General features: G+C 51.7%; 1 protein-coding gene across 6 annotated transcripts in view; it reads right to left on the bottom strand.

Annotated features, from left to right (window-relative positions):
* OPCML (opioid binding protein/cell adhesion molecule like) overlaps positions 1–23425 on the bottom strand; it is a 310429-nt gene that overhangs the window by 98539 nt on the left and 188465 nt on the right. For 2 of the 6 annotated variants that reach the window (XM_064732008.1, XM_064732007.1), the window contains exon 2: positions 11585–11669. In XM_064732008.1, coding sequence (XP_064588078.1) covers positions 11585–11669 — 85 coding nt within the window. The other 4 variants (XM_064732005.1, XM_064732006.1, XM_064732009.1 and 1 more) reach the window with 3 other exon arrangements.

Here is a 23425-nt window from a genome sequence, read left to right as displayed (position 1 = left end):
CAGCACCCTGCTAAGTGCAGCATCAGTCTTGAAAACTGCTGCAAGCTCAGCAGTCACAGGACAAAGCACAGGATTCTGTCAGGGCTTCTCCCCAGAGGGAGCCAAGGCCCAGGACTGTCTGGTTTTGTCCACCCTGGATGGCTCCCAGCTTGGAGAGCTGGGTTAGGAGAGAGATGTAGCAGGGAGAACACCTTTCAGCACACAGAGCTGCTTCCTGCAGACAGGCTGGCCCCGTCACTGATTTACCAGGCAATAAAAGCAAAATCAAGGAAAATGCCTCAACTGCACCCCTGAGTGCGTCCAGCCTCAGTTATAGAGTCTGGGCAGGCCCCAGCTGCCTCTTAAAAGCTTGTTTTGTACACAGTGGGACTGACATGACTAGGGAAGGGGTCCAGAAATGGCTGGCTCTGTGATGGGTGCTGGAACAGGACACCCACAGCAAGGAGAAGGGGAAAAGTGCTGTTGCTTGAGAACAGCACAGAAAAAGGCAGCAGGAGGCAGCAGGATGAGGCCAGCACCCATTCTGCAGAGGGCTGGAAAACCCCCTTGCATGGAAGGAAAATCAATACCCTCCATCATGGGCATTCCCACTTGGGGCACCACAGGATGGGATCTAGAGCAAGACATCAGCAACTGCACATCTTTACTTCAGAAACCTCCAGAGTCCTTGGTGGCATCCCAAAATGCCAGTCCTGCAGCACAATGATGCCATGAACAGGCACACTCCTGCACAGGCAGATTCAGGGCATAAAGCCAGCTCCCCAATATCTCCCTGCCATCCAGCAGGATGTTACCAGCCAGCTGCAGCCCGAAACTACTGCGAAGGTGGCTTCTTGTACCAACTTGGAATGGATTTTAGACTGGGCTGGGTCTCAGAAGCAGAGAAGCACCTTAGAACTCCCGGCCTGCTTCCTTACAGCTATCCCGAACAGTGATTCCCACCCCAGGCTTCCCACTGGCTCACAGGCAGCAGCTCCAGCCTTGCCTGGGCCACCATCTGAGGCACCTCCTGCTGTCCCTGAGCCCATCAGGCTCCTTATTCCATGGTACAGATCAGATTCCATTTGTCTGACACAATTTCTCCTTGACAAACCTCTGCTGGCTGTGGTGGAGTTTCTTGTCCATTCTAGCTGATCACAAATAATTTTGCTTGTTTGCTCCAGAGCATTGCCAGGATGGAAGATGAGCAATCTCCTACAATAGCTTCTCTCACTTTTCTACACCAACCACTAAATTTGCCCTTCCCCAGGGGTCTGAAGCATTCTCTGCCCTTTGGGCAGTCCTGACATCACTCCAGACACTGCCCTGCAGAGCCAAGCAGGAACAGCATCAGCCCAGGTGATTTATACCAGAACTCCAGCAAGAGAGCTGAGCAAAGGCTGAGAGAAACCCCTCTTAAATAGTTTTGCAGTGGAGTTTACCCGAGCTGCAGCAGGCAACAAAGAAACGTCAAGAGCAATGAGACAAGGCAGGGGAGGCGTCGTAGCAGATAAAGGATTCTTCAGGTATGAGACAAAACCAGCTTTGGAAACCTCGCAGAAGTGAGTTTAAAGTCTCCAGAGGATATCAATTGAGAGTCTGTCACTTGGTGTCAGGATAACTTTCTGGACAGCTCTCGGAGCTTGTTAAGCTCTTGCTTGGGCTGCATTTGAGCTCTGGTGGCAGCGCTGTCTGCAAGCACCAGCGCTGAAACCAGAGATGAAAAAGGTCTGCTGAGTCCATGCAGCTTTTCCATTATCCCTCCAAAATTCCCCACCATGACCTGCAACACCAGTGTCAGCCATGGGGAGCTCAGACAGGGTTGCTCCGAGACACACTCCCACAAGGAGGGGATATGTCCAAGCAGAGAAAACATCGTGAAATTGAGCTCCTCTCACTCCAAAACAAGGGCTGATGTGTGTCCAGGAGAGATTTGTGGGCACAGGGTGGGAAATGCAGGATGAGAATGCAGCAGCCTGTGTAAAAGCAGGTGGCCAAACCAGACGGTCGTAACTCTGTCTCAGCATCACAATCTACGGCTCTGGGTAGGAAATAGCCACTTCCCCCACAGCAATCATTTCATCAAAAACCCTGCAAGACTCCTGCTGTTCCCACTAGCCCTGGATCCCTAACTTTAATTAAGTCCAAAGAGCCTTCCTGCAAGAACAAGGGAGGAGAGGGTGACTCAGACAGCGATGGGACCAGTCAGTGCAATTATCATACAGTTAAGAATATTAATTAAAAACAGCCCTCCCCCCAGTTCAAAAAAAAAAAAAAAAGGCAAACGAATCAATTCTACTTAAAGGAATATATGGGGATGAGGAGAAGGAGCAGGGAGGGTGACGGAGACAGAGATGGGACGCGCTGTGAATGCAAAGAGCTTCCCACCGTGGCCGCTGCCGCAGTCAGCCCCAGGCCTGGCTGCTGCCAACACTCTACTTCCAGTCTCCTCAGAAATGGGCTCAATCTTTCCTTCTACCTGCTGCCGCATCAGAGCAACTCCTGTGATCACACAAAGGACTTTAAATCTTGGCTTTAACTGCCTTGATTGAATTAAATGCAACACCACGGTAAAGCAGGCTCCTCATTCCAGGTGCGAGCAAGGAGCCCTCGCTCTGCCGCTAACGGCACTCTCCCTCTCTCGGAAATGATGAGTTGCTCATGGGTTATGCTCTTTAAGAAAGGAAAAAAAAAGTCATCTGATAAAGTGGGTTATAAAACCGGTGGTGGTAATAAACGGAGAGCAAGGAGCCTGATGCAAAGCCTGCAGAGAAGGCAGAACCTGCTGTAGGGACACAATATCTGAGCCATGATTAATGCATGACCACGGGTGACAGCTCAGAGCAGCACAGGTGCCACCCACAACACAGGGGACAAAAACAGCAGAGGGAAGTCACCCAGACACCAGAGCAAGGGTGTCAGGAGAGGATGATGAGTGACTGGCTCCCAAGTGTTGAGGCTGAGGGAGTGGAGGTGCCTGGTCAGCACCTTCTGCTGAAGCACCTGCAGCCCGTTGGTGGAGATGCTTCCACCACTGTGATGCAGCTGGGATAAAACCCAACCAAGGTTTCCAGGCAGGATCAGCCCATTGGGATGGCCAACCATGACCTGCTAGCAGTGGCCTCACAGCAACCCCAATGAGCAAAATGCAGAGAAAGCTGTGACTCAGTAGCATTCTGCCACAACAGCCTCTTTGACTGTGGGCACCACACAGGACAGGCCATGGGCACAAGGGGACAAGGCCAAGCAGTCACATGATGGGATGGGAACAGACTTGCAGTGACTCCTGGCCCTCCAACAAAGCTACTGTCCCGTGAGCGAGAGCTGCAGGAAAAGGCATCTCAGGCACCTCAGGGTTTATGAGAGGGAAGGGAGGACACACTGCAGGAAACGACTCTGAGTGAAGAAAAGCTGATGAGAGCACAACTCTGGCACTCCCAATTCCTGCCTGAAACTCCCCAGGCCACGTTACTCCAAGCCAGACCTGCAGGGATCAGCACCACCACAGATTTATCACAGAGGGTGGAGAAGAGCTCAGCTCCCTCCTCTCCTTCCATGTTCATCCTCCATTCCTGGGACTTGCCTCTCCGTGAAACAGGGATAAAGAGGAGCACGCTCCTGTGGCTCCTACAAGCCCCAACACAGAGCAGGATCTGTCACAAGAAGGTGCCCTGGGAGCACAAACCATTTCTCTTTATCAGCCTCTATTATTATCGCATTAATGGAACCTTCACTGGCAGGATGGATGCTCAAGTGCCCAGGAAGCACTCCTGGCTCTTTCCTGCCCCTCCGTGGGAGCGGGGCACTGTGCTGACAAATCCCCAGGAGAATTACGGCCGAGTTCCGGGCACAGACACGACTATCGGTTCCTTTTTATGAGCCTTCATTGTTATTACCACCTATTTCTTTTTACATTCCTGCCAAAATACCAAACATTAATCTCCCTCGCTCCCTGCAGGCAAAACATGGGTAATTGGATTTATATGGGTTAGAAATTTGTTAGATTTTTATATAAATATATATATACACACATGCACACATGCACACACAGAGAGAAGATATAGAAAACCTAGTGAAGGGATACACTATCCCACTGGAACTTGGGTACCAACTGGCTCAAGCCAAACCCTCCACATTTCTGTGTTGGCTGCTGGGCTTTAATTAAGGAATTCATCCCTCAAAGCTGAACTTCACACACTGAGAGTTCCCAGTTGTGGATTTTTCTTTGGTGCACCCTTTGCAACACCCTGGTTTTACCTTTACCCACTCCCTTCTTCCACCTGACATTTTTCTTTCCCCCTTCTCAACTTTTCTTTCTCTTTTTCCACTTTCTCCTTTCTGGATCCCATTCCTCTTCTCTCCAGCTCCAGCCTGGAAGCGACACCACACACAAGCCTTGGCACACCAAGAGAAGGAAAAGCAAGATGTGTGACATGTCCTCAAGTGTCCCCACTCTGAATCCATCAGCACTGGAGATGGCACAAAATACCTCATCAGCATCAGCACAATTTGCTGATCTTTTACAGGATGAGAAAAAATATCTTAAATTTACAGCTTACACCACAACAGATGTTGTTCTCATTATCCTCCCCCTCCACTGAGAAACAGACTTGGAGACCCATTTGTATCCCAAGGAACAAGTCCGTCAAGTGAGCATAGTCATGGAAACAACTCATTTTAAGCAAATCTTGGGAAATATTCATAGGAAAACAGAAATATAAAATGTGAGTGTTTTTGCACTGAAGAGCCGACCTTGAAGGGTTCTGTCAGGAAAGACAAGACCTACATATCAAATCCAACCTGCAGTAAACAACCCATTACAGGCTAAAAATTGTTGACAGGGGCTGTGGGGAAATTATTTTTCTCATTAAAAAAAAAAAAAAAGAAGAAGAAAAACCAGCACATCCTAACCCTCAAAGGCTGCTCACAAGGACAGAGGAAGAAGTGATAGTCACTGAATCAGATATTTCTTATGAACTGTCTGCTAGGCTGCAGTATCTAAAGATTATCACTTAAAACAATATGTCCAGCTGTTGTAAAAAGCATCCGTGGTTTAGGGCTGAGGAATGCAAGGAGGAGGCAAACTGTGAGAACAGTCAGGGGAACAGAGAAACGCTTTGGAAAGCAGGAATGTGAAAGACAGCCACTGTGCCCCCGTTTGGTTCTGCAGCGTTAACACCTAATCCTGTTCCAGAAACAAAGCCCTGAGCTCCTGGAGGAGTGTGCGTGATCCAGGGGAAGGACAGCTATTACCAGGGAGTTTATTATCCTTGCAAAAAGATCTCTGTACCCTATAGTGCAGGATTACCAACAGTTCAGTCTCATCCCCGGGAGGTAAATATCACCACTTGGAAACATTTCTGCCTAGTGGAGCTTAAAAATTTAGCGTGGGGGGTGGGTTTTTGCTAGACAAGAGGATCTTCCCAGGGTTTGAATTGTGGCCCTGGGAGATGTGACAGTGAGGGTCCCCTCCTCCCTCTGCAGAGCCCCATGAGCTTGCTGTGCCCTCCAAACCAGCATTTTCTGCAGCAAACCCCCAGTGCTGTGGTTCCAGCCTGTGTCAGCAGGACTCCCCAGCGCTCTGACACTGAGCCCAGCCCTACACCCACATAAAACCTGCCTGGTGCTGGCTCAGCAGGACAAGGGCTGGCACAGGCAGCAGCTCGAGCTGGCTGAAGGTGAATTCCCCAAAGCCAGCCCTGGATCTCCCCAAAGCCAGACTTGAATCTTCTTGCACAACAAAGGGAACCGTGCTCTTGGAGCAGGGACAATCAGTGTTGGGGACAACGAGCTGCAGGGACAACCAACTGCAGGGACAATGAACGACAGGGAACACCAGCCTTGGGACAACCAGCATCAGGGACAACCAACTGCAGGGAACAAAGCATAAGGGGCCACCAATTGCAGGGATAACCAGCCTCAGGGACAATGAACCACAGGGAACACAAGCCACAGGGAACACCAACCTGAGGGACAAACAGCTGCAGGGACAACCAACCTCAGGGACAATGAACCACAAGGAACACCAGCATCAGGGACAACCAGCATCAGGGACAATTACCCCAGAACAACCAATCCCATGGACAATCAGCCACAGGGACAACAAACTGCAGGGAACACCGGTCTCAAGAACAACCAACCTTAAGGACAATGAACCACAAGGAACGCCAACCTCAGGGACAAGCAGTTCCAGGGACAACCGGCCCACGACCAACCAACATCAGTGACAACCAGCCCAGGACCAGCCAACATCAGTGACAACCAGCCCAGGACCCACCAACATCATTGATAACCAGCCCAGGACCAACCAACATCAGTGACAACCAGCCTCTCACTGCACAACCCAAGATGTGACCTCACATAAACCTGCCAGCTCTGACGTGAGCTGGAGACCAATATTCAACCCACAGCAAAAGACACCAGGACTCAAAGCTCCCTCCAGCACATCCTTCACTAATGCCAACAAGGACAACAGTGTGGAAGGGGCTGTGAGACTGCTCCAGCCCCACCAAGGTGGGAAGGGGCACATGCAGGGTACCAGCTCCATGGGCTCAGCATCTGCATTTTGGCAGCATCACTGGTGCAGCAGCCTGGGGAGGAAGGAGCCCTCCTGCAACCTCCTGACCTTTCTCCAACCACCCTTCCAGTGGCTGCAATATTACAGTGAAATTAGCGGGCACTGTAATTACAACTATCAGGAGCAGATAAGACAAGTTAAATACCAGCTACCTAGGGAGAAATTATTATGCCAGCCAGGAGGATCCAAATGCCAGAATCCATGGCTGTAATTTCCCTGAGTCGCCAATTACAGCTCCGCCACGCAGCGAGCTCTACCTTGGAAACGGCAGGTATATATTTAGCTGCTCCAGAAAAGTTTTTGGGTAGGAGAGAGGGGGGGAAGGAAGGGGCAGCAATGGAGCAAGTCCTCACTAATCTGCTCTGCGCTAATCCCCACGCTTTTAGCATTTGCACACAAAGAGCAGTGACTCTCTTCCTGCTCCCCAGCAAGGATTTAACAGCAGAGATGTGGATGCATTAACGCTTCTTTTCTCTGCCAGGTCCGTGGCTGCTGTTGCAGGGCGACAGGTGAGTGTCACAACCCCCATTAACAGGTAGGTACACAGAATATCAGCAGTTTGACTGAAAAAGAGGCCAAAAAAATGTGATTTCCTGACTTCCCAGACCTATGCCTGGAGACTGTGGTCCTGCCTCCTGCTCCTGCTGGTTGTATTTTACGGAGGTCTTGTTGCGTGCTGGAAAATAGACTGCGGTAGGTTATTACACCAAAAGAAAAAAAAGAAGAATCAAAGCAGCATTGTCAGAAATAATTAAAACCATAATTGCAAAAATAAATGGAAGAACAGCATCTCATGATGTTTTATTCAGGCTTTTTATTTTTAATTGGAATTGTTCTCACACTAGCTAATTGACAGAATACAGCCAGGCATGGAGTCTGGGATGCCAGTGAGCAAAGCTAGCCTGACTTCTTGGTCTCCTCCATGGACAGGCAGGAGGAGAGGCCACGGGTTCACCAGAAGCAGACAAGCCCAGGGGATTTGACTTGAAAATTTGGCCTTATGTACAGAGATAAAGCAGTTCTGTATTATTTAGTTTGGAAAAAAGCCTAGCTATACCTGCCATAGCATCACCTATGAGTACCCATTCCTCTAATCATCACTGATAAACCACTGCTGATGGATCCTTTTAGAGATGGGGAAACTGAGGCTGAGAGCAACAGAGGGGCCTCCTTAAGTCCTGCTGTCCCTGCAGTGACAGCCACGGAAAAAAAACTCAGCACACCCCATCTCCCAGCTAATCCCTCCAACCTCTAAAACACACTCTAAAACCCAACAATATTTCTTAAATACATATAAAACTATAAAGCCTTGAAATTTTGAGCAGCTGGTGGTTGATGTCTTTATGAACTGTACTGATGGCTGCTGTAAAGGTCGGTTTGCTGGCGGCACATTTCCATCATTTCCACCCCCATTCTAACACCGTGGGAATATTTGCCACAGTTTCCCCTCTGGCCTCATGGAGATGCTTCCACCACTGATGCAGCTGGGATAAAACCCAACCAAAGTCTCCAGGCAGGATCAAGCCATGGAGATTGGCCAACCATGACTTGCCAGCAGTGCCTCCACAGCAACTCTAGGACGTGCATCCAATGAGCAGCATGTGGAGAAAACCAAGATTCAATGGCATTCTTCCCAAAAGAAGGAACTTAATCCTTGTTTCCACATCAAATCTCAGCTGTGAGATTAAAAGTGACCATCTCCAACAGGGATAAAACCCAACCAAAGTCTCCAGGCAGGATCAACCCATTGGGATTGCCAACCATGACCTACCAGCAATGCTCCCACACCAACCCTAAGACATGCATCTAAGAACAGCATGTGGAGAATGCCAAGACTCAATGGCATTCTTCCCAAAAGAAGGAATTTAATCCACCAAATCCCAGCAGGGACATTAAAAAGTGACCATCTCCACCATCCCTGGTGGTTCCCAGTGTGTTCCTTGCTCTGTTTCATGTCCCAGACTGGTGGGTAACATCAGTTACTCCTGCCATCTCAACACCCGAGCTTTATATTGCTGAATCAGGGAAGAGGCAGTTTGGTTTGATTTTTAACAGTACACAGAGAATTTCCATACTGCCTTTAGTTCTCAGGAGAGAAAAGGTGCCTGACTATTATGGGAATTGTTTGTTCTTACAATAAAAAGGAGTGAATTACCAACAATCCCTGCTTAAAACGGAAATTATTTGTTGCTGATCTAAGATGACCTGCAAGTTGCCTGTAGATGGAGCCTGAGTTTCTGCAAGGATTATGCTGAGCCTCCCTTGGAAAAAGGGTGGAGAGCTGGAAATGGAAGCGCCCAAAATCCAATACAGGAAACCCACAAGCAGCCTGAAAAGCCTCCAGGTTTCCTCCACCACTTTCGTGCAGGTCTGCTCGCTCTCCCAGCTCCTTTCTGCAATGCAAGGGGTGGTTAAAGGGCTGATCTTGGAAAGCAAAGAGCTTCCACCAACCTTGCAGGAGCCAGGGAGATCTGCAGGCTCTGCCCATCTCACAGCTAGGATGAGGGAGAGGACCTGGCCATCCAGATCTAGCAGGACTGGGGCTAATTCTGCAAGAGCTACACACTGGAATGACAGCTCTCACTTTTTACAAGCCCAACTCCTTGTTTGAACCCCAAGAAAAATGCCATTTGCAGGAAGGACAGCAGAGTTCACCACCACCTCCTCCTGTGGGTGCACAACAGAAAACACCATTTAGCAATAACACCACTCACTGGGAAAGACTTCCCAGGGCACTTTTCCCTGCCTGGCTCTTAATAGGAAATCATAGCCTGCAAATAAACATCAGTCCCATCCTCAAGATGCTCCACCTTTGTCCTCCTGCCTTCAACCTCCCACTGATGCCACCTCTTTGGCTTGATGTGTGCAATTCCCTGCCCATCTCTAGATCCCAAGGGAAGATGGAAAACTGCTTGTCACCCAGAGGCTGCAGAGGGGCAGCAGCAGGGAAACAGGGAGAGGAGGGAAGGGAAGGAGCACTGGGAAAGAGCAGTGCAAGAAAAGATGGAGCAGACTGGGAGCAAATGGGAACTAGAGGCAGAAACGTGCCTGCAGCAGGGGAAAGCTGGACTTGAGGAGGAGAAGGGAGGGGGTAAGAGCATGGAAAAAATGCAGTGGGAAGCATGGGTAGGAGCAGATGCCAAGGGGGGAAATGGATATAACCAGGTGCTTTTGGGGCAGGGGCTTCCCTTAAGTGACAGCACTTTGGGGATGCAGAGTTTCTTATAGGAAGGCAAAAACCTCCCACCACTCCAGGGCTGCTTCACAAACATCCCCTCCTGCAAAGAGCACAGAAAAGGGGACAGAAGACTAGAAATTAAAAAAAAAAAAAAAGAAAAAAAGGAGATCCAAGTCAGCCCTCTGCTGGCAGCAGGCTCGGCTGGACGTGCAGGGGCTCCCCAGGGAGCAGGCACGGGCACCCATCCTGCTCTGAGCAGCACCAGCATCGCCTCCGAGAGCCCCAGAGCCACACTTCACTGCAGAGACAAGCTCCAACAGCGAGGAAAAGAGCACCAGGGCCAAAGGCACCTCTCTGGGGGACTGTCCTTCCTTAAACTGCCTTGCTCACACAGCTCAGGTTAATCATCATTGCAGTTCAATTAGGAAAAGCACAAGGAGACAGCCCTCAGCTCCCCAGCTGTGCCACAGCCCCCAGGAACACGGGGTGATGATGACAAGAGTGTCCCGGCGGGCAGGAAAAGGGACAGCATCCCACAGTCAGGCACTGAGCGTGGTGGGAAGGGGGCAGACAGGCAGCCAACACCTCCCTCCGCAGCACGGAACCCACAGAGCCTCAGCCAGAGCCTGAATCCCAAAACCACCAAACACTTCCCCTGCAAAGCCCACCTCAGGCACGGAAACCTGCCCAGGTGAGCACAGCTCCCTCTGCTCAGAGCAGCAGCAGCTCCTCAGCCCTGCACCGGCTCTGCTGCTCACCGAGAGCGTGCCCGGCTCTGTTTGTGCCATCCCCGTGCCCGGCTCTGCGTGTGCCATCCCCGTGCCCGGCTCTGGCAGAGCAGCTGCTCTCTGCTGCAGAGACCCCGTTCCTTCGGGTCTGAGTGAGCCTCGGGTGAGGGGCACACGCTGCTCGCTGGTGCAGGCAAAGCAGACAAACTCCTCCGGGCTCTCTCGCTCCACACTCACGTCCCACCACCCCCGAGCTCCTTCCCACAGTCCCACAGCTCCCGGATTAACCGGCTCGGGTCCTCGCGGGGCTGCCTGAAGCACGCACAGCACGACCCAAAGCCTCACTGCCCTCCAAAATAAAGGCTGGGCTGCTCCTCTGGCCGCGGTGCCTGTGGAGAGCTGCTGTGCTACCTGGGCACAGCCCCGCGTACACCTGTAACTCATTCAGGGAATGGAAGGGATGCTCGGCTGGGCTGTGCGGCACAGGAGTGACCCATCTGCATATCAGCCGCCTGTGTTTCTCCTACAGCAAACAACGTAAGGGAAAGCATCCATCAGAATTCATAAGATGCACCCCTGGAGTAAAAGATTGATTTGATATTAACGGATTCGTGCAGAGACTATAAAGCGATCGAGGAAAACACCGACACCTCGGAGGCAGCGCAGCCCTGGAAAGCCGCTGGCAGTGCGGGCTGGCACCGGCGCCAGCAGCACGGACCCCCCTCCCCTCTCACGCAGGCACAACTTTGGGGTTTTCAGGCAGCACTAACTCACTGTCTGCCACCTAAACCCCTGTGTGCTCTCCTCGTCTGGCACCCGCAGCCCCCCCAGGAGCTGCAGCCCGAAAAGCACCGGCACATCCATCCCTCCAAAACCGCTCGCACGGGGTGGCCCCCACCACGACGGGGACAAGCTGCCACCCGGAGCGTCCCCTGCCACCACGGGGACCAGCTGCCACACGCAGTGTCGCCTGCCACCACGATGGGGATAAACCCCTGGGACACGCGCAAAGTCTCCAGCTGGTCCCAGGACCCTCCGGCAGCCCCGCCGGGCACGGAGCATCCCCCAAAAGCCGCAAGCGAGACCCCCCGACCCCCCAAGCCCCCGTGCAGCTGCTCCTACCTGAGCGTGGCGCTCTCCCCTTGCCGCACTGTCACGTTGTCCATGGCTTTGGGGAAGGTGGCATCTCCGCTGCGCACGGGCACTCCTGCGGGCACAAGGAAGAGCAGCCTGAGACAGAGGACGACCAGGCACCTCCAGGGCAGGGCCAAGCACCCACCGACCCCCATCCTGGGCAGCGGGGACTTTTCCAACAGGCAAAAAACACACCCGACAAGGCGAAAAGGGGGAAGGGGTGGGTGGAGAGGAGGGATGGGGGGGAGCAAAACCACCGGGGCGAGCGCTGCGGAGCTCCACGGAGATCAGGAGAGCCCCCGGCAAGGCTGGCTGCGAGCGCTGAGCCTGCCGAGCGGCATCGGAGGGAGTCCCGCTGTCCTCGGGCGAGGGAGGAGGACGGGAGGGCCGGGGGGAGGAGGAGGAAGAGGAGGAGAGAAGGTGCGGAGCACGAGATGAAGGTCACAGATGTGTGGCTGCTGGAGACGCTACTTTCAGCTGCAGCTGGGCAGGCGCTGCGGAGATCTGGCATCAAAAGTTTATAACCCACGGAGGAAACGTGAGTGTCTGTGAAAGGAAGGGGAGGGCGGCATCGGCAGCGGGGGGGACACAGCGGGCCGGGGCTGGGCTGTTCTCCGGCTCTTGAGCTTTTGTTTAAATCACAGAGAGAAAGGAGAATTTTAAAAAAATACAAGAAAAAAAAATTAAAAAATCCCAATAAAGCTCCCCAAAATCCCGGTTCTGTCGCAAGATCGAAACTTCCCCGCGGAGCTGCAGGCGATGTCCGCGATGCTCCCGGGCTGTGTCCGGAGGGTCTCGGAGCTGCTCGGGCTGCGGCTCAGGCGCGCAGCGGGGCGGGGGGGACGCGGGGGGGCGGCGGCGGCAGCAGCACCCCGGCCCCGGCCGGCAGCATCCCCGGGGTTGTCATGGCAGCGGCTCCAGCGCTGCCCGGCGCCTCGGCTCCCGCACGGCCCGAGCCCCGCACACGGGCGGGCGGCAGGGCGGGCGGCAGCGGGGCGGGATGCGCGGGAGGACACGCACATTAACCCCCGCCGCGCCGGCACCGGGGCTGCCACCAGCCGAGGGACCCCCAGCCCTTCACCCGCTTCAGCCCTGCTTCAGAGGGGGCTTTTGTCGTGCCACGCACCCCCCAGCTTGCCCTCAACAGCAGCAGGTTGCCCAAACCCTCGCCCACCGCAGCATCTTTGCCTGCCTCCACCTGTTGATGCATACCCCTGTGGGGGACTGGCTCCAGTTCTCTCTCCCTGTGAGAAACAGGGTCCTGTCCCCACGTCTTTGCCCCATGGGATGGTGTAACACAGCTCCACAGCATCTCCTGTCCTGTCCCTGCTTCCTGACACTGAGATCCTTGAATTAGGAAGACCAAGGTCCTTGAATTAGGAAGACCCTGCCACTCACAACAGAGCATCAACAATAAATTTCAACAAATTTCCTCCTTTGGAGACACCCACAGACCACCAGTTAATCTCCTCAAAGAGCAGCTGAAGGCACCAAGACCTTGGCGACCACCCAGAAAACTGTGTGCCCACAGAAGAAAACTAACCCTGTGCTGCCAGGGTTCCTCACACAGTTCCTCATCCCAGGACCTTGGCTGGGTGCCTTCCTCCAAAGGACATCTGCTCCTCTGCTGATGTATCCCAGAGAACCTGTCTCTCCCAGGGGCTGGAGGAGGGAAATAACCACCAACAAGGGAGTTTTAGCTAATTCAGGACCCCGACCTCATCCAGAGATCCAAACACAGCTGTTAGAACTGATAAAGGGGTTTTGCAAGGGGTTTTCAGTGATCCCAGGCCCAATTTTCAGCAGAGCAGGTTCTTTGTGTGTGGCAGTGGGACTCAGTGACCCTAAACAGCCATCAGCCACGGGCTGGCACTGCAGAGATGTGTGCTGGCACCCAGCATCAGAGGGATGCTCTCTGCAGCCTGGATAAACAGGGCAGCCTGGGAGCCCAGGGAAGCAGGGAGACAAGCAGGGCTCAGTTTTCCATCAGAAAGCTCCTCAGCTGCTGAAAAGTTGCCTTAACCCCGAATGTGCAGGTTGGCTGCTCCCATGCCAGGGATTCTTTGGGGGGAGGATGGGAGAGGAAGGACACCCCACTCCTTCCTGAGCTGCTCCACTCTGGCACGGATGAACTGTGCCTGCTGGAAGGGAGGGAGCAGCAGGAGCCAGCACAAACCCATGGCACTGAGACCACAGGCACTGCTGAGCCTCACCCAGCAGCAGGATTAGCTCCAGGGGACAAGGATGCTGCAGGGACCACAAGCTCTGCTGGGTAAAGTCATGTTTACCCCTTGGGATAGGAGCTGTAGACGTAGAGTGTGTGTGCAGCACAAAGCATGCCAGAGCCAGAGCAATCCAGGAGAGGGAAGATTTATAGGGGAAAAAGCCTGTCTGCCTCACAAAGAGACTCTGAGGAGGCTGGAGAGCCATGGATCCATGAATGGATGCAAAGGCAAGGAATGAATGGACAGACAGAGAATTAAACTGGCTGCTACAGACAGGTAAGGGGATATGGGGCATCAAGGAAGGGAGAGAAAGAGAGGGCTGGGAAATGAATGTGATCCATATTTATGTAGCTGGGTAGGGACCCAACAGCCTGGAACGGCTGTGCAGGAGACTGCAGGAGACTCAACCATGCTCATCCCAGAGGTCACTGTGGGCACCCAGGGAACCAGAGCAGCCTCTCCTGGTTTGGTACTCTGGACCACCCCATCACAAATACGTGCCAGTCCCACTGCTGAGGTTAATGGTAACTCCCCAGTGGCTGCACTGCCATCAAATGAAGGGAGTGAGATGGGATGTGGGAGAGAAAAGGGCAAGGGGGAAAAACTTGAAATCCAGGAGGCTGCAAAATCTGCATGAAGCACAAAGTCAGCAGACACAGAGGCAGAGGCACTTTTGCACCGAGACAGTCACAGACCTGAGGTTGCACAGGGTGGCTTCAGTTCAGGTCCGTGGCTAAAAATACCGCCTGGCTGAGAGGGACTCGAGGCTGGCACAGGCCCTGGGGGCACCAGGCAGATGGCAGTGGTGGATCCTGCTCCTCACGGTGACGTTAACAAGCCCTGACCTTCTCTCATCATCCCAGAGGCTCAGGAAGAAACGGAGCCGGCAAGGACGAGTCCCTGCACCTCCCCAGCCCACTGTCAATCTCAGCTGTTATTAGTGGTGCAGTTTAGCCTCCCTCTCCCTCCGAGATTTCTCCCTCGTTGCTCTAATCAGGAGCTTGCAAATGTCAGGAGTACAGGCCTGGAAGTAATTAGTGAGGGACCAGAGCCTGGGGGCTGTGAGGGAGCTCAGCCACAGAGCTGCTCCAGTGTCATACTGGGAATCAGCCTGCAGCCACTGGGACCTATGGATGGACATGCTGGGCTTCATTCCCCAGCCTCATTCCTGCTCCCAGATGATTTCCCTTTTCTCCAGACAGCTCAGGGCACACTGAAATGCTCAGTGTGCTGCAGGGAGTGAGTCCAGCTCCCTTGGGATCAGTGCAGTGAGGGAGGGAGTGACTGCAGCACCTCTGGGACACTGCACACTTGGCCAGCAAGTGCCACCTCCTCCTTTGGGACTCTGCCTCTTCCAAAAGAGACCCAAGGACCATTTCTTACTCCTTTTAAACCTGCCTGGGTAGGGGAATGCTAGGAAACATGGGCACAGCTGTACCACAGAGATGCGCTTTATCCTAGGAGAGCAGCTTTTCCCTCAGTGGGCACAACAAACCATGTGCTTGTCACAGTCCTCAGCAGGCAAAGAAAATTACATCTTAAGGCAAAGATGATGGGAAAAACTTTTATTTTCTATTTTTTCCCTTTCTCTGAGATGAACTTTGCTGCCTCTCAGCCATTCAGCCTTGTTCAAAGGGGTTCATGGGGTTAATTAACCTGTTGTTCAAAGGGTTAATGCTACACCCAGGAAAGCAAAAACCCGGCAGAGCTGTAGGGAAGTGCAGCCCTTGGAGTCCTTGTGCTTGTTTAATCAAAGAGCAATCTTTGCTCCCAGGGATTCACCCTCCAGCACTGGTGGAAATGGGAGTTCTCCAGATCTCCCTCTGGAAACCTCAGACAAGATTTTCAACAACAACAGCTCCTCTCTGGTCCCCAGCTGGCAAACAGCCATGGGCACTTTTTTCACAAAATTGGGCTCTTTTAAGGCATCTCTTTCCTGGGGCATGGGGAATTTCTAATCCTGAGCATCTCGGCCACCCTACCTGGCCAAGACATATGTGACACCTCCATGGTGAATGTGGAGCTGTGTGTCAGTACCCTGCACTCTCCAGATGGTGTCTGGGCTCGGGGCTATAAGATTTTTAACTAATTTCTTTGCACACTATTATCCCCTCCTCCCTCTCCTCCCACCTCCTCTTTCTCTCCCTCCTTCTCTCCATCTGTCTCTACCCCTTTTCTTCTCCACCTTTCTCTTGCACACTTGCAGCTGCTAATTTTTTCCCCGGCATATTTGGCAATCCATCCTGACACCTCTTCCCCCACACCCCACAGCCCCGCTTTGTGCTTTTTCCCATTTGCTGCCGAATATTCTCATTTCTTCACCCAAAAGAGACGGCACGCGCACAGGCAGGAGGAACACACACCCTCCCTGTAGGAGCAACGGGGGGTTGCATGGTTGGACGGATGGAGACAAGAGATCTCTGGAGCCAGGTCATGGAATTTTGGCTTATTGCAAAGGGCCTGGGTGCAGGGCCCTGCTGGGAGCTGCCAGCCACAGCTTAGAGCAGGCCTGAGAGAAAAGAGGGGGAGAGAGGATGAGAGGGTGAGAGAGTAAAAGGGTAAGAGCTAAGAGACAAGAGGTAAGAGTGCGAAGTTCTTATTACAATACAATAAATCATCTGTGTTGAATATTCTGATTCTCACTAACCAATCTAGTACAATACACAAATCCTACAGCATTTACATACAGCCTATAAGAATCATTACATTACCATACTGTGCTGCATTTTAAACCCTAAAAACTCCTCTTTGGGCCCCTTCTGCCAAGCTGGCAGGGTCTGCTCTGACCCTTGGGCCTGTCTGCAAGCAGAGGGTGTTGTTCCATCAAAAGGGGATCACCTTCAGCAGCCACACCATTGCTTTCCAGTTGAGAGGGATCTCAAAGCTTGCTTTCATTTCAATCCCGCTTATAGTTTCCATATTCTCAAAATCTTTTTGCCAGACAATCATATTTATAAAGCTCTCATGTTTCATCTTCCCCAACACCTCCCCATGCAAGGGAGAATCACATCTCACTGTCCTGGGACAAAACTGATCACCCATCAGTTTTTGGAAGGGGCACAAAGCAAAGCATCACCCCTTTCCCAGGTGGAAAACCTTGGGAATGGGATCCACAGCTGCACTGACCACTGCCAGGCCATTGCCACACACACATCTCCCCCTCTCTCACCTCAGCCTCTTCCCAGCAGAATTTATTTATCCCACTTAATTTTTCCAGTTGTTTTATCTTGTTTTATCTTCAGACTAAATCAGGGCTCTCTCTGCAAACGGAACTTTTATTTTCCGTGCTGTTACATTTAATGCGTTTTATCGCACGAATTCAGCAAAAGGAGAAAAAAAAAATTAAACAACATGCTGAGGTAATTGTGGGAAAAAAATGCGACTTGTTTTTCATATTGATCGTGGTGCTTGAGCTCCAAGGGCAGAAAATCCAGACTGGAGGCTCAGGCTCCTCATTTACAACAGGCTCAGGGCTGGTTTAGCAGTCAGTGCCCAGGTAGACCCTCCAACCCCATCCTCATGCCCTAAATTCACCCAAAAAATCCTTCCCTCCTCCACAAAATCCCCCCAAGGCCACACAAACCCAGCCTGGAGCCGGGATTACAGCGTGGGAAGGCAGGTCGTGGTTGAGCAGGACCCCCAGCAATCCCTGGGGATTTTAATGGGATTACTCCACACTTAATGCTCAGCCGCAATCCCCGGCTGAACCCCGGCATATGGCACGTTTAAAGAGTGTGTAAACCTGACAAATGAAATCCAAAACGGAGGCAGCTCCATAGACACCCACCTGGAGCAGTTAAAGCAGCCTCCTCCTTACACCAATTATTAAAGGAATACAAAACAGCTCTGAGAACACCCAGTGCTGCTCAAGCAAAGCTCGGAGGGGCTGGGACACCCAGGGGCAGCAGAACCATCACAACATCACCCTAAAAGCTTGAAAAACACAGATTTAATTTTCCTGAAGCATTTCTGACAACCATCCAGCATGGCTTAGGGGTTTTTTTAATTTTTTTTTTCTAAAGAAAGCAAAATGTTAAGATTTTCTCTGCGATGCCAAGATTTTTTTTTTTGCTGCCATTTCTGATGGTATTTAGTGCATTTGGGCAAATTTTCAACTCCTGTTCAGTCTCTCCCTGAAAATCCAGCTTTAGAGGGAAGGGATGGTGGGGGGGGCATTACAGACATGTGACATTTTGCTTCATTGCCAAAACATTTCCATATCAAAGCAGCCAAAGTTCAAGCTGCCCTAGCAAGGACATTGTCTTGGAAAAAAACAAAACCGAACAGCACAACAAAAACGCCATCACGGTGCAAAGTCTCTGCCAAAAAGATGATTCCAGGAGCTCTGTCCCAAACTTCCCACATCCCTGGGAAGCAGGAAGCAGGGAAGACAGGACAAGAGGGAATGGCTTTGACCTGACAGAGGGCAGGTTTAAATTGGATATTAGGAAGGGTGAGATAAATTGGATATTAGGATGTGAGAGTGAGAGGAACAGCTTATTTCCAGAGAAGATGTTGGTGCCCCATCTCCATAAAGGACCTTAAGGAACATCCAGTCCCACACCTGCCATGAGCAGGGACACCTTCCACTATCCCAGGGTGCCCCAAGCCCTGTCCAACCTGACCTTGGACACCTCCAGGGATGGGGCAGCCACAGCTTCTTGGGGCAGTCTGTGTTTAACAGGTTTTTACATCATTAATACCTAATGACTCCTCCCTAGGACAAGGTGTGGAGGCACAATCACATTCCCAAATTAGTCCAGGAGTAGGAGAAACACCAGAAAAAGGGCTCTGGAGCACAGATGCTGAGCCTGAAATATGCATTTGAACCCTGCATTTGAAGCCATTACAGACTGGAAATGGAAAGCAGGATCTGGGATCCCCCCCTGCATCTACCACGGTCTCACCTTGGCCATGGATGCACAGGGAACCCTCAGCTTCCCCCATGTGCTAACTGGAGCAGGAATGCTTCTCCCCTCTCCTGGGAACATTACAAGGCTCATTTCATAGACACTCACAAAGTGCTCTGTGAGCTCTGCGCTGAACTAATAAAAGAACAAATAAATAGATATCACATCGCCCTGTTTATCCTGTTTCTAAACACGAAGCCATCGCGTAGCCTCGGGGCTTATTTACAGAATACAGACATGCAGGGATGATCAGAGAGCAGCTGTGCCACCTACACTCCGTGCTGGAAGAGGGAAACACCACGCTCTGGGCTGTCCTGGGAGGCTCCAAACGGCATCCCCAGCACAGGTGAGAGAAAGGAAAATCCTGTCTTAACATCCTCCTTTGGGACACTGCCTGTTCTGCTCTTTTTCACACCTGGATGGCACCAGAACCTCTCAGGATATCCAGTCCTACGCCTGCCATGGGCAGGGACACTTCCCCCTAACTCAGGGTGCCTCAAGCCCTGTCCAACCTGGCCTTGGACACCTCCAGGGATGGGGCAGCCACAGTTTCTTGGAGCAGTCTGTGTTTAACAGGTTTTTCTTGGAGCAGTCTGTGTTTAACAGGTTTTTCCATCATTAGTCCCCCCCAGCAAATCCATCTTTGTATGATGAACAGGTGAGGGACTGCACACCCTGCAGCCCTGCTCAGACTCAGGGTTTGCCTGCCCAAACCAAACCTTTGATATCAGCAGAGCAGCCAAACCAGCAAGATTTCAAGGTAAAGAGAAAAACATGCCTGACTGATTCCATAGAGATAAACTGGGCCTTGAAAACTTGTATTCTCCTGAAGGAATGGCTTGTGCCCTGCAGCTCTGAAGTGCAGTATTTGTGTTCCTTTGCCAACCATGTACCCTCATCCCTTCCAACATGGTCCTCACAGATTGGGCAAGACAATCCCAAATGTCCCTGGGGCTCAGCACCACCCAGGACAGTCCTGCCCACATATTTAATGTGGTTGGCTGCCCCATTCCAGAAGTGCTCCAGACCAGCTTGGACAGGGTTGGGAGCATCCTGGGACAGTGGAAGGTGTCCCTGCCCATGGCAAGGGGTGCCACTGTATTACCTTGAGAGTCCCTTACAACCCAAACCGCTCTGGGATTTTCACACCTACACACACCCAACCAACAACACAAACCAGCCTCCAGAACATCTCACTGCTGGGGACATTTGGGATGTTCCTCTGCCTACCACATACCCTCATCCTCTCCAACATACTCCTCTCAGCTTGGGCAAGACAACCCCAAATGTCCCCAGGGCTCTCACCACCACCCAGGACAGCCCTGCCCTGCCTCTTCTATTTAATGTGGTTGGCTGCCCCACTCCTGAGGGGCTCCAGGCCAGCTTGGACAGGGTTGGGAGCATCCTGGGATAGTGGAAGGTGTCCCTGACCATGGCAGGGTGGGGGGACTGTATTACCTTGAGATCCCTTCTAAACCAAACTACTCTGGGATCTTCACACCTACGCACACACCCGCACTCCCAAATCAACCAACACAAACCAGCCTCCAGAACATCTCACTGCTGGGGACATTTGGGATGTTCCTCTGCCCACCCCGTACCCTCATCCCCTCCAACATACTCCTCTCAGCTTGGGCAAGACAACCCCAAATGTCCCTGGGGCTCTCACCACCACCCAGGACAGCCCTGCTGCCCAGAGCAGCTGTGCTGCCCCACTCCTGAGGTGCTCCATGCCAGCTTGGACAGGGGACAGGGTTGGGAGCACCCTGGGACAGTGGAAGGTGTCCCTGCCCATGGGGGGACTGTATTATCTTGAGATCCCTTCCAACCCAAACCACTCTGGGATTTTCACGCCTACACACACCCAAACAACAACACAAACCAGCCTCCAGAAAATCCCAGCGCTGGGGCAGCTCCTGGGGCTCTCAGATCCTGCCTGTGCTGCTGCTGGAAGGGGCAGAGGAGGGCTGGGAGCTGCAGGGAGCTGGGTGGGATCTCTGCAGAGCTGGGGAGGAAATTTCCCTGCTCCCACTCCTCACCCTCCACACCCCCCTTGTCTCCAGGTGCTGCTGGGCAGGTTTGGCAGCCGTGTTATGCAGGTAAAGGTCTGAACACTTGTTCTCAGCCTGTCTGAACTACCCGGGCTGCTCATGCGGCAGGTCCCAGGAGAAATAAAAATTCTCAGTGTTTTCAGTCTTCCCCTCTGTGGCCCGTGCAGGTGATGTTTTTTTCAACTTTGAAATTCCTGCTTCTAAGGGCTGAAGTGAGGGGGAGAAAACCATTAGGTGAGGGAAGGCTCTGGGTTCCTGCAGGCTTTGGAAAACTTCCCTGGGAGTTTGATGGGAGCTGTGGATAAATGCTGGTGCAGGTCTCTGCTCTCAGAGGCAGCAGAGCTGCTCCCTGCATGTTTCACTGCTGATTTATTCCCAGTGGTATCGGGCACAATGAGATAAATATGCAAGTGGCACAGCCGGGGTGTGGATGGGAACATCTCCATCTTCCTAGGTCAGCTTTAATTCATCTGTTTCAGTCAGCCTGGCCTCAGCCATTCACTTGTGACTCCAACCCAATTCTCTTCAAAGCCCAGCTCTGCCTGGATGCTGGGATTAAAATCTAGGTTTGCGGCAAACAAAACTAAGAGTGTTTTATGAGGAAGAATAACCTTGGGGGAGGGTTTGACTGCGGTTTCAAAGGCTGAGCAAGGTTTCTGTGCACAGCTCTGACTGAGTTCTGCTTGCTGTCAGCAATCCCTGCTATCTCCAGGCTTCTGACAACCCGACAACCCCCGATACCGCAGGAAGGAAACAACCTGCAAGCTGCAAAGCCACCATCTCATTGTGCAGAGAGAATGACAAGGTAGGAAAAGACAAAGGAACCCAAATACCTCTGGGGAAATAGGAGAGCTGCCCACGGCTATCCTGGAATCCCCTCCAAAGCATTGTTCCCCATGGACACATGGCTTGGAGCAGCCTAGGGTGTCACCAGGAGCTGCTGCTCCACAAACAAACAACCCTGAGGCTCCTTCTTCCTTAAACCCCCTTTAACCTCACAAATTCAAACAAAGACGCAGCGCTTCAAAACCACAACTGTTCCCAAAACAGCAGGCACTGGGTCCAAATTGATCTTCCCAAGCTGAACAAGGTGGGTGGTGTTCACAAGGGTCTCAGGATGAGGGAAGAGACGAGGATCTGACTCCATGTTTCAGAAGGCTTGATTTATTATTTTATGATATATATTAAATTAAAACTATACTAAAAGAATAGAAGAAAGGATTTCATCAGAAGGCTGGCTAAGAATAGAAAAGGAATTATAACAAAGGCTTGTGACTGACTGAGACAGTCTGGACAGCTGGACTGTGATTGGCCATTAATTAGAAACAACCACATGAGACCAATCACAGATGCACCTGTTGCATTCCACAGCAGCAGATAACCATTGTTTACATTTTGTTCCTGAGGCCTCCCAGCTTCTCAGGAGGAAAAATCCTAAGGAAAGGATTTTTCAGAAAATATCATGGCTACAGGACAAGGTGGTGCAGGACACCAGGGTGAGCCTGCTCTGGGCTGTTCACACCCAAGAAAGAGCATGGGAGAGCAGGATGAGCCATAGAACTCCATCCCTGCATCTCCTCTGGCTCCTCGTTATTAAAGCTAGCGTTTGTCATGTTAAGCAGCTGCTCTAACATAAAGCAAAACTGTCAAGAAAAATACGAGTGTTGCAGATGGGAGGCATTTTCATCCTAACTGCTTTATTTTTTATTTATTTGTGGGTTTGGGTTTTTATTTTTTTTCCCTTCCCATCTCCTTCACCCTTTACAACTACCCCTGCTATTGCAGCTGGCTCTGCGAGCCACCATCCTGATAAGCAGCCGCTCGCTCGCTTCTTCTGGTCCTCGCAGGCTCTTCTATTCATTGTTGTTTCTCTGTCGCTACAAATTGGCACTTCTAAAGAGATTTCCAGGCCAAGTATTAACCCCCTCCGGAGCCCAGGCACATAAACACACACGTTATTTGTCAAACGAGAGGAAGGCAGTGGAGCTGCAGGGAAATTTAAGTGACTTGTCTGAAAGAGCAGCGAGGAGCAAAGGCGGAGGAGCTGACAGACGTTTCTTACTGCCAGGACCTGCTGCCTTCCTTGCAGCCCTGTCTGCAGCCAAACCCTTGAAATCCTCCCTCTCCCCATAAATCAGCAAGCTCAGCTCCCTTTCTGAACTAGAAACAGGACCCAGGAGTCCTGACATCACACAGCACAAAATCAGGTTTCCTCTCATTGCAAATTCTGGTCGAAACTCCTTTTAGAAAAAAAGTTTTATAGAGGTTTTTATTTATTGTCAACTCCTGGATGATAAAATGAGGCCGCTACAAGCCCTATTTATTTCCCACCCTCGCAGGAAACGGAGGGGCTGAGATGTGAAACAAATCCAGGGCTCCAGCACTGACCCTGGGCTCGTGCTGGTTCACAGAGCGCTGGGTGATTATTTTATAATAGCTGATAGCATCTGTGATTTAATGCAGCTGTTAGAAATTAGCAAGGACTCCATCGAAAGCGTCCCAGTCACTCACGATAACAGGCTAATAAATCATTCCCCCAGTGCTCCGTGGCATTTATGGTTCTATTTTAGAGATGCAAAGTATAGATCCGGCTGCTCTCCTGGATTTATTTTTATTTATACTTTTAATAATGCAATTAAATAA

This window comes from Zonotrichia leucophrys, chromosome 24 (assembly GCF_028769735.1).
Source record: "Zonotrichia leucophrys gambelii isolate GWCS_2022_RI chromosome 24, RI_Zleu_2.0, whole genome shotgun sequence".
Classification (NCBI taxonomy): Eukaryota; Metazoa; Chordata; class Aves; order Passeriformes; family Passerellidae; genus Zonotrichia; species Zonotrichia leucophrys.
This window is presented reverse-complemented; position numbering and strand designations above follow the sequence as displayed.